The 11,816-nt window shown below is 45.5% G+C and overlaps 1 protein-coding gene across 1 annotated transcript in view; it reads left to right on the top strand.

The window, feature by feature from the left end:
* The window catches only part of TWF2 (twinfilin actin binding protein 2), a 113,612-nt gene that overhangs the window by 90,468 nt on the left and 11,328 nt on the right, over nucleotides 1-11,816 (top strand). The window contains exons 6-8 of the mRNA XM_006270362.4: nucleotides 7,962-8,087; nucleotides 8,277-8,427; nucleotides 11,354-11,475. Coding sequence (XP_006270424.1) covers nucleotides 7,962-8,087; nucleotides 8,277-8,427; nucleotides 11,354-11,475 — 399 coding nt within the window. The remainder of the gene's footprint in view (nucleotides 1-7,961; nucleotides 8,088-8,276; nucleotides 8,428-11,353; nucleotides 11,476-11,816) is intronic.

Genomic DNA, 11,816 nt, shown 5'->3' on the forward strand with positions numbered 1-11,816 from the left:
CTGCTGGGAGGCCCAGCAACAACATGGCCTGGCCAGAGGGCTGCTGGTATCATCTGGAGGGAAGGGAGGAGCTGTAGGGGATGGTCAGGAGGCTCCTGGTCCTGGGTACGACCTAAAACTGCACCCTGCCAGGAGTGGGTGGCCTGGTGGGGCTCTCAGTGGTGCGGGAGCCCCCAGGAAATGCCAGGCCAGTGACCACCCCGGTGAAAGGCGGGTCAGGGCACCTTAACCCCAGCTCCCACAACCAGGTGGGTTCCCCACTTTGTAGGGTCTGGAAGGTGGACCCCAGAGAGAGAGAGTGTGGGGCCATAGACTCGCATCTGAATGAACTTCCCCTGACTGGCCCATGCTGGAGCGAGGACCGGAAGGGTCAAAGGGCCAGGGGCCCACTGCGAGGAACGCCCAAGAGCTGAGGGCCTGGGGTTCCGACTGGCCTGCAGGTGGGCCAGGGCTAGTAGCCAAAGGTCCCGGGGGGGACCACACCTGAAAGGGGAAGCAGTTCAGGGAGCTGTGCTGCCCAGGATGAAGGCGGATTAGGCTGCTGGAATGGGGGGATCATAGAGGGGTTTAACAGTAAGATTCTGTGGCCCAGCGAGGGGCCAGTGATTGTGAGAACTATGGATGCCATTCTGCAAGGCTTGGGCTGCGGTGTAGGGGAGGAACGGAGCCACAGATAACGCCCCCTGACATCAGGGCAAGAAATGGGCCTCCTGCTTATTAAGATCAATTAAATAATTAACAACAAGGCGTGGTGAGCAAGAAGGCAGGTGGTTAGCCCAGAAACAGGTGGGCAGGCCACAGGCTAATCGGCCCTGAGAAGGCCCCCTGTTACACAGCCCCTAATATCTATGAAATAGGTTTGCTTCTAAAACGCCTACTGTTGCGCACCACTAAATTAACCTTAATACAAAATAGGGAGGCCACTACCCTTCTGTGTGCCTGTCACATATACTCTGTTTTGATTGTAGGAGGTCTTTAGGTTACTACTGTATAAACATTTCCCCTCCAGAGAAAGATTCTCGCTTGGCTCCACTTCCCTTCATCCTCCCAGTGTCTGTCCTTCTACTTAGCTTGCAAAAAGTTTACTTCTCCAGAATGTTAGGAAAGTCAGCACCTTATGTGATCTGCAGATTGCAGTCTGGGAACAACTGTTTTAAAAAAGGAGTAACAATCTAACTGTATGGGAAAATTTTATTAGGACTGACAGTTGCTGTATGCATCCAGATGCCCTTCCTACTGCTCTGAATCCACTTTCTCCCTCTTCCTTTCTCTGTGTTAGTTCTGTTGACCTCTCACTCCATCCACAAGCAGTCTTGTCTGAAGTTGGGAACAGACTTCTCATTTTGGAGGTATCTTACATGTAATTGACATTGTTGTTCTCCTTTATTATTGTTCTCCTTGTCCATGCTCCCAGGATCTGTGCTCCCTGGCCTCCAGCAGTGAAATCTTCTCTAAGAGTGTTCTTTTTTTATCCTGCCATTTAAAGCTCTTCTTTACATGCCATTCTCTGGCAAGCTCATTTTTCTGTCATCTTCTCTTCTAAGAAATGAACCTGCATAAGGATCTTACTCTGTGTGGTCTTCTGAGGTGATGATATGTTTTCTCCTCTCCCTGTGCTCTTGGGATTCATGCTCCAAAGGCTATTACTGAGAGGGGGTAGGCTGGCTTCAAGGGCTATTACTGAGAGAGGGTTTGTGCGTTCTCCCCAAGCCTGTCTTTCCATGGAGTCTTTTTTGCACAGTCAGTCTATGCTGCAGATTCCTTTCAGAGTTCTTTCTAAAGAGAAAGTGCTGTTAAACTACATCTGGACAAGTCAATTTAATGGTAATATTTGTATACCTACTCGCTTTAAGGTGAAGTGAGGCATTGCTAAATAAGGCTTGTGAACTGCAAAGAATTACTTCAGGACAAGGGAAGTAATGGGACTTGAACTCTAGACCTTCATACTAGGGGTGTGCGAAGTGGGCCCTATTCGATTCGGATTCGGCCTGAATCGGAGATAGTGATTCTATTTGTTGACTCGGATCACTGTCCCTGATTTGATTCAGCTAAATCTGAATCTGAAGATTCGATGTTGATTCAGAGAATCAGCGATTCAGACATGGACATAGCTTTAAAAGTTTTTTCTACATACCTTGAGGTACCGGCACAGCTCGTGAACACTGCAGTGCTAGGGCACATGGAGCATCCCACAGGAGTGCAGGGGCCCCTCCACACCCTCTCTTGGTTCGGCGATTGGCTGCAGGGGGACCCCAGGTGCCTCCCCCAGACCCAGGAGGCACCAGTTGCCGAGCTGGGGGGGTGCGGGGGGGCCCTCCGCACACTCCCCAGCAGACCCGGAAGCAGACCAGAATTGCTTCTGGTCCACTTCCAGGTCTGCTGCTGAGCACGCTGGGGAGTCCCCCGCACTTCTGTGGGATGCTCCATCTGCCCCAGCATCACAGCATTCACGAGCTCCCTGATACCTTGAGGTATGTAGAAAAAACATTTAAAGCTGTGTCTACGTCCAAACTGCCAGATCTCTCCAAATCAATTCAGAGGGTTCTAGTTTGATTTGGAGAGATTAAAGGGTCCTCTGATTCGATTTGGATTCAGAGATTCGGCCACCAAATTGAGCCAAATCTCCACCAAATCGAATCAGGGACCACAGCTTTGCACAGCCCTACTTAATACTTTCTTTACTCTAAAGGAGGCATATTTTATAAGGAAACCACAGAGAGATCACTTATGAGATGCTTTCTTTTTTTTCTCTCTCTGTCTGTCTCTGAAACGTTGGAGGAGGTCTCATCACAAGTAAGTCAGAGCACTAAATTTAGTGAGTAGTTGGGAAGTCAAGGTTTTGTTTCCTACCTTGCTTCTAACTTCATTTGTGATCTTGTGTAACTTGCTTTGATCTTTCTAGCACCTCAGTTTTTCCATCTTTATAAGAGGCATAATGATGTTTACTTCCCTTTTATAAAGTACTTTGGCTAAAAAGCAAGTTTATAAGTATGCCTTATAGGCAAAAAAGGCACTGTGACTACTCAGTATGCAATTTACAATTATAAATACCTGTGTCAAATCAAAACCTTCTGTACAAAACAGGTTTGTGTACTGCTTTGCGGGGAGGACTATTTCCTTGGTCAAAATTAATATAATCTTCAAGCCATTTTATTTTCTTGGCTACTTAGAAAATGTTGAATTATTTTTTAATGGGTAGTTTCCTCTGTTCGCATGCATACCCTCTCTTCCTGCTCCCCCCATCTGACTGAACTGTCTGTGTTCCCCATGAAAAAAGAAAAACCTTCCATTTCAGACAGAGCACAACAAGCTAACGTATTTGAAAGTTACAAGCAGCTAAAGATGCAATTTGCAGTGGAATAGCTAAGGTATTCAAGTGCCCTATCACAAATGGCTTTTACAGCACATTTAGACTTTTGGTTTCCCATGGTCACTGGGAAAACTGGATTTATGAAGCTTTCCAGAAAGTCATTCTGATGTGGCTCTGTCTCCCTGTGTTCCATGTGACAGACTGTAGTGGGTTGTTGCTGCTGCCCATCGCTGGTAGAATTCCCCCACCCTGAGGAGGTATGCCCTGTTGCCTGCAATGTGTTGTGCTTTTGAGCTATCCCTGAGAGATTCTTTCTCTTCCCTCTCCATTGGGTCCATTCATTCTTCATATGTTGCCCTGAGTGGGATTGTGGCTGCTGCTTTTTAAATATCTGAGCATGGAAGCTCTGTGCAGAAATGAACCACTCAGGTTACCAAGAGGAATGTGAAGAGTGCATTACTTGGTGGGTGATGAGAATTTCTGGTGAAATCATCTATAATACTTTACCTTTTTTCTTTTAATCTCCTTTTGAAGTGGTTTTTGATGCATTGGAGAGTGGATTTATTGACCTGGAAATTTCCTAACTAGTAGGTTGAAATCTGCAAGTATAAAATCATGCTATTTCACAGCATCCAGAAATATGAAAAATGCCAATTGCCATTTTGAGAAGGGATTATGTATTATTTGTATTGGGTTAGTGCCTTCCAGCTTGAGTCCCAGCAATAAGGATCTTATTGCTTTTACATGCTTCAGAACACAGGACATAACAGGAAGGAGTTGCAAAGCAAGCCCAGGAATCAGGGATTTAGGGAAATAAAACAATAGTTCCAGGGACAGTGCTTTCTATCTATACCCTAACTCTAAACTAGGCATCCTTCTATAACAAAAGTAACATTACTTTGTCAAACAAGATTATTTTTAGGGAGCTTGGCTAAGATCACATGCTGAAATACGGTAACATGCTAGAAGATGGCTGTTCACCTGGATCAAGAAACTAGCATAATCATTTCTTGAGTTGTGTGGGAACTAGAAGTTTACATGTCACAGGAAACTCCATTTCCAAATTTTTGTTGGAAATCAGAACATAAAATGTGAAATTTCCCATAAAATAAAGCTTTTGAACATTTTATTTTGGGCCAGTTGAGACTTTTGATTTTAACTCCTATATTAAAGCTAATAATTGTAACAGAAACATCATTTACAAGCGAAAAATCAAACGCATTTTGTCAGTGTCAAAAACTATTTCTATATGAGCTGAAATAAAGTAGTAGCATTTATTTTTCTTAAGGGGAATTTTGTGGAAGACGCACACTTTCATTTTTAATTTGACAAAATGGCATTTTTCAGTAGAAGTATGTTTCAACCAGTTTGTCTTCTCCTATTCTTACTTATTTTGAATTCTTTTGCAAAGCTGTCAGCAAATCTTTAAAACAAGACCCATTATAACAATAAATTGATGCCATTTCTCTCAGTGAGAACCTGGCTCATGATTCTTGTGCTTGAGCAATAGCTAACTTCTTCCTCTTGTGTCTCTACATCCCATTTGATCATTTTGTTACACATGCTTGTGCGCATTTATTGTACTAATTCTGAGGAGAGCACGTCATCCAGACTTGCTCAAAATACAGAGCAGTCCACATGACTAAATTTCCCTTTTAATGTCTGAGAGAAGATTAATTCTCTCAAAGAACTGGTCACAGTAAATTCTGTGTAGTCCTTGCCTCTCAATTCTCATTGCTACACAAACATCACAGGAATAGTCTTCCTGGAAATTTGTAGTACTGGAAAACATGGCAATAAGGCATTTTCAGCCTTGTGGCTGGAGAGTAATACAGTTTACTTAAAGAGGAACTTTCCAACTAGGGGCAATAGCTCCTTTATTCCCCAGACTCTCTTCAGCTTATGTCATGTGAGCTACATTACCTGGAAGGAGCTGAAGGGGCGAGGCAGCCTCCTGCCACTGGGGAAGGGGAGGTGTGCTCCTTGCTCCTGTGGGAGACCTGGGGCTATGCTAACAGCCCCAGCTGCTGTCCTGCAACTGTGACTGTTCTCTGAGCAGCAACCAGGGCTGTGTTTGACAGTGCAGTTGCCAAGACTGAGGTGTCCTCAGCATGGGTCGAGCTTCAGTAGAATGCTCCTCGCCCCTTGCACAGACCGAGGGTGACCTAATTCTGTAAAAGGAATGGGAAGGCACAGGTGTTGTGGCTTAAATCATCCTGGGCTCCCTCAGTTGGATTGGGGCACAGGGGGAATGCCCCTTGCATGGAGTGGGGTCAAATCCCCACTCGTGCCTTGGGTCAGCCTCCCTGCAGGAGAGCTGCAGGGCTTGTCCTGTCTTGGGGATACCTGGGACAGGTCAAGCCACTGGGTAATGCTCTCTTTCTTCCCTTCTCCTTTCCCCCTCTTTCTCCAACCCTTGCATAATTATAGTGTGCTACATAGTCTGTGCACAAGGTAGAAGCACTGACAGCTTGAATAGTTTGGATGCTGATTCAGGTGCCCAGCAGCTAGGGTTCCCACAGGGCTCCCTGACAGCTGTCTGCTGAGTGGGGCCATCAGGGAGTAAACGTTTTTCTTCTCCCTCTCCCATGGTGGAAAGGAAGAAGAGTGGAGGACTATGGGATGCTGGGGTTCCTCAGGGCCAAGACAAGTGTACAGCCTTTTAAGCTGGTGCAAGAAAGCTTCTTGTGAGAGAGAACTTCCTGGTTGAAAGAGCTCTCATTTTTTTGTGAAAATGAGTTTTCTTCCATGAAAAATCCCTTGAATGTCTACACTATTTTTTGTACTAGCACAGGGGTTTTCAACCTTTTTTAAGGAGAAAATACCCCTTCTAGCAGGTACCCCAGCAGTGCACAGGTACACGGTGGTGGTACGGCGGCACATGGTAACACTTCCCAAGTACCCCCAATTCTCTGCAACACCACTGCGTACTCCCCTGGGGCCTTCCCAAGTACCCTCAGGGGTACGCGTACCCCCAGTTGACAACCCATGTACTAGCACAGTGAAATGCCTCTTTGTAGCCTTGGATAACTGAGACGAAATCCATCTCTCATTCCTTCAATATTAGGTCTCTTATTTTGCAACCATATTTTTGATAGATACTCATCATTTTGATTAAGTTTGAATTTTGTTAACATTATGGCTCTTTCGGTCCCTTCTTTCTTGCAACTTTCCTGTATGACCATGTAAATGTGTCAGTTTGAGGAGACAAAGTTCTTTGGGTAAATTCAATATCTTAATAGACCAACTAAAATAGTTGGAAAAATTCTTCTTTGCAAACTCTCAGGTACAAACACCCTTCTTCAGGTAGAGGAAGCACCTGCAGATGTTTTATGCTCTTCCTGGATGGCAAATGGACCTTCTAGGTTGCATTATGCACAAAGTGAACTGTTTGAGGAGTGCATCAGTCTTGCCTTGCGACTTCACCGGGTCGTGAGGCAACAGTGCTAATGAATTCTAAAAAACTCAAACAAGGAGGAGGAAAACTAGTTTTTTTCTAAGGCAATAATCTACATATGTTACTAATGTGGTGTAATTTTCAGGTGTCTGTCTTCATAGTAACTGAGCCTGATTTGCTTAGTTTTGACATGGCAATAAACCCAGGGAATGGGGGAGAACCGAGAAAGTATTTTCTTCTTTGCCCATCCTCCCTGTGATTTCAAATTGCTTCCCTTGGTACAATTAAGCCTCAAAGACATGTTTCCTTAATTATTTGGCTGGATCAGTCCATTCAACTTGAAGAGGAGGCTTGTTGAAAAAGGCTTGTCTTGCTTCTTGTTCTGAAGGTGGCTAGACTTGGGCTTAACTGATATCCAGCAGCAGAGAATTCCATATTTGAGAGCTATCCTCAGAGAATGGTCAGTCCCTGAGCACCAGAAGGTCTGTAGCAGCCTCCATGTCCCCATCAAATGTAGTTACTAGAGAAGCAGTACCTGGAGACCAGTGGTCCTACAAATAGTTCAGCCCACGACCATTTAAGGCCTTAGTGATAAGGAGCAAGACACTAAATTGTATCTGATTTTTCAAAGTTATTAGCTCCATGTCCTGATGATTTATTCCACTAAACAGGCATACTGCTGCTTGTTGCACCAGCGGTGATTCCCAAGTAGCCTTCATAGTTCTTGCCAGAAATAGTGTGATAGTCTGGGTTTGAGGTGACTTGAAATGTGGATCCCTGCATATCTGGGGATGGTGGTAGAATTTCTTGGACAATAACAGGTGGAAGAGCATACTGGAGCACTTCTGTTAGATGGGTGCCCATTTGCCTCAGGAACAGTTTAGGTCTACTCTTCACTCTCCCTTTGTGATCTCAGAGTCAGTTACATAGACTGCCCTCAGCTCCCATCTCAGCTAGGCTTAGGATCTTTTTCCAGGCTATTAATGTTCTAAAGGTCATTGATAGGATGGAATTGGTTGGCTTTGGTCAAGATGGAAAACACTGCAATTCACTTTGTGCATAATGCAACCTAGAAGGCCCTGGCAGGAGCTTCTTTCCCAGAAGGAGCCTCAGGAAAAGCATTTTTGCTCTGTAAGCTGTGAGTCTCCTATCCTGGCAGTTGGAGAATAGCCCAGTTTGTGTTTGGTTTATTTCTCCTTATCCTCTCCACCTACTTCTTCTGTCTTTTTTGAATTCATGGCGTTCTGTTGCCAGGTGAAGACCGAGATCAGTGTGGAGAGCAAACACCAGACTCTGCAGGGACTGGCTTTTCCTCTTCAGCGTGATGTTCAGCAAGCTGTCCAGTTACTAAAGCAGAAGAAAATCAATTACATCCAGCTGGTAAGAAGGCACTGCCAGTCTCCCTTGTGCTTCTTAGTTCAGCACACATTCTTCTGTTCTTTTCTTCTTGCCTCCCCTATGCTTCCTCTGAATGAAGTCTTATAGCATTTTATTTCATAGTGTATTTTATGTAGACATATCATTTGCTCCCTATGTTTCCCCTGCCCCTTTCTCTCCTTTGTTAATCAGAAACTGGATCTTGAACAAGAGATCATTGAGCTGGTACATACGAACCCCACAGAGATAGCAGATCTCCCAAAAAGGATCCCTCAGGATTCTGCTCGCTATCACTTCTTCCTGTACAAACACACCCATGAGGGGGACTACCTGGAATCTGTTGGTAAGCTCCCTGCAGTGCTTGTACATCTCTGCTATTACTTGCTCAGAGCCATTTAACACATAGGCCAATGGTTGACAACTACGTGGGCTCTATGCTCCTTGCTTCTGTGGCACTGTGGAGGGAGATATGGAGAAACAGTTAAGAGTAATGCGAGGCTGCAGGGTGGTGCAACAGGTGGAGGGAACTAGTAGTTGGCACAAGAGTGCCCCACCGGTTTTGGGAAGCAAGAAGCAGAACAGGCAAGCTAAAAAGACCTTGAGAGCACTCCCACTACATCAGCAATCAGGGCTTATGTCTTACTTTACCAGTCCCTAATTATATTACTATTAGTTATCTATAATGAACTCCTCTGAGCCAGTCTTCCAGTAGAAGCCCTTATAAGCTATTCCCCAGTCCCTAAAGTCCCCAACAACAAGGATTCTGGATGGACTTGAGGTAATTCAGCTGCAAGCAACAGAAAATGTAGTCATAGATTCATAGATGCTATGGTCAGAAGGGACCTCAACAGATCATCGAATCTAACCCCCTGCCATGGGCAAGAAAGAGTGCTGGGGTCAGATGACCCCAGCCAGATACCTCTCCAGCTTTCTCTTAAAGACCCCCAAGGTAGGGGAGAGCACCACCTCCCTTCGAAGCCCATTCCAAATTCTGGCCACCCTTACTGTGAAGAAGTTCTTCCTGATATCCAGCCTAAATCTGCTTCTTGTTACCCCAAAAGGCACCCTGGTGAACAGAGCATCTCTGGTTCCTTGCTGCCTCCCCCTAATGAATTTATAGCCAGCCACAAGATCACCTCTCAGCCTTTTCTTGCAGAGGCTAAAGAGATATAGTTCCTTTAGTCTCTCGTCGTAGGGCTTGGTCTGCAAATCCTTAACCATAGGAGTGGCCCTCCTCTGGACTCTCTTGAGGTTATCCACATCCTTCTTTAAAGTATGGCGCTCAAAACTGGACACAGTACTCCAACTGTGATCTGACCAATGCCGCACAGAGGGGAAGTATCACCTCCTTGGATCTGTTCATCATGCATCTGCTAATGCACGGTAAAGTGTGGTTAGTTTTGCTGATGATTTTGTCACACTGACAACTCATGTTCGTTTTGGAGTCCACTATGACGCCAAGATCCCTTTCCACTTCTGTGCTGCTGAGAGGGTCATTCCCCAGCCAGTAAGTGTGCTGGATATTTTTACACCCTAGGTGCAGCACTCTGCATTTGACCTTGTTGAACTGCATCCTGTTGTGTTCTGCCCACTTTTCCAACCTGTCCAGGTCCACCTGCAATCATTCCCTACCCTCCGGAGCGTTCACTTCCCCTCAGAATTTAGTATCATCTGCAAATTTGGACAGAGTACACTTCATGCCCACATTCAAGTCACTGATGAAGACATTGAGGGGACAGGTCCAAGGACCGAGCCCTGCGGGACTCCACTGCCACATCCTTCCCGGTCGATACCAACCCATCCACCACCACTCTTGGTGCGACTCCCCACAGGCCAATTTGCCACCCACCAGACTCTGTAATCATCTAAGTCACAGACTCTTAATTTATTTATGAGAATGGGGGGAGATACTGTATTGAAGGCCTTCCTAAAATCCAAGTAAATGACATCCACCTCTACTCCTGCATCTGAGCATTTTGTGACCTGGTCATAAAAAAAAACCCAGGTTAGTCAGGCACTATCTATCTGCTGTGAATCCATGCTGGTTGCCCTGCTGCATTATTTTTCCCGCTGGACCCCCACAAATACGATCGTTAAGAAATTTTTCAAAGACTCTTCCGAGGATAGAGGTGAGACTAACTGGATTATAATTACTCGGATCCTCCTTCCTCTCCTTGAAAATAGGGACCACTTTGTCCCTTTTCCAGTCCTCCAGACCTGAACGCCACAAGCACTCAAACAGCTGCGCCAGGGGTTCTGCTATGACACCGGCCAATTCCTTCAGTACCCTCGGATGAAGTTCATCTGGGTCTGCTGACTTGAACGCATCCAGTCCATCCAAGTGACTCTGCACCAAGTCAGGGTCAAGAGTTGGTGGTCTGGTGTCCCTCTGATGCCCATCTAAGAACCCATTAGGAGACTTATCTTGACCCTTGTTCAGGAACACTGAGGCAAAAAACTCATTGATAAGCTCAGCCTTGTCTCCCCTGTCTGTCACTAACTGCTCCTGCTTCTTACGTAGGGGTCCTATGCTGCCCTGCACCTTCCTTTTACTCCCTACATACCTAAAAAAAGACTTTTTGTTGTCTTGAATTTGTGTTGCCAGCCTCAGCTCCATAGTTACTTTGGCCTTTCTAACTGTCTCCCTGCAAGTGTGGGCCAAGTAGGTATACTCCTTGGTAGCTTCCCCCTGCTTCCACTACCTGTATGCCTCTTTTTTTGCCTTTAGGCTTCCCTGGATTCTCTGTTTAGCCAAGGAGGTTTTTTGGCTCCTTTGCCCCCTTTGCCTCAGATTGGGATAGTCTCCCTCTGCATCTGAAGTATCGTTTCCTTTAGGAACGACCACCCTTCTTGGACTCCGTATCTCGTCAGTACTCCTATCCTGCAGTGCATCACTGACTAAACTCTTATGCTCACTGAAGTTAGCCTTCCTAAAGTTAGTCCTAGGAGAAGAAAACTGTTTAGGTTCAAGAGGTTTTTTCTTTTGATATTTATGTCATTGTTATTATGACATACGAACCCGCTCACAGTGCTGTGGTAGTGAATTCAGCAGAGGTCTGCATGTGTAGCAGTCTCTTTATCCCACAGGTGTATGAGGTACATCTGGGTGGGACCTAGGATTAGATTCTCTCCTGGCTTTGAGCAGGGAAGGTTGGACTAGATGATCTTCTGAGGTCCCTTGCAACCCTAATTTTCTATGGTTGCCTCTTGCCACTGTTCTTTGGCTGTTTAGACCTAGGTTTTGATAACTGGCTTGCTCTTTGTTGCAGTGTTTATCTACTCCATGCCTGGATACAAATGCAGCATCAAGGAGCGCATGCTTTATTCCAGCTGCAAGAGTCGGTTGCTAGATACTGTGGAACAGGACTTCTGCCTGGAAATTGCAAAGAAGGTAAATCTATGTTTCCTCATCTTTGCCAATGCTTGGCCATGCCAACTAAAAAGCCGAGGAAAAGGGATAAGCTTTGGGACCTTTGAAGGTGAACATCTGTGAGCAATGTCCTGACATTGTTCTTTAGTCTTGAACAGAAGTGTTAGTCTTTAGTCTCTGATAGGAAGTGTTAACAGTCCTATCCAACCCTGGATAGAGTGCTAGAGAACCTGTTATAGGGAACAAATCTCTTACTGACTCCTTAGCAATGAATTAGACAGGACCTAAAGCACTCCCCTCCCCCCCCCCCCCAACTTTAATGTCTATATTTAAAAACCAGCATCAAAATAGGGGAAGACATG

The sequence above is a fragment of the Alligator mississippiensis genome, chromosome 12 (genome assembly GCF_030867095.1).
Source record: "Alligator mississippiensis isolate rAllMis1 chromosome 12, rAllMis1, whole genome shotgun sequence".
Taxonomy (NCBI): domain Eukaryota; kingdom Metazoa; phylum Chordata; order Crocodylia; family Alligatoridae; genus Alligator; species Alligator mississippiensis.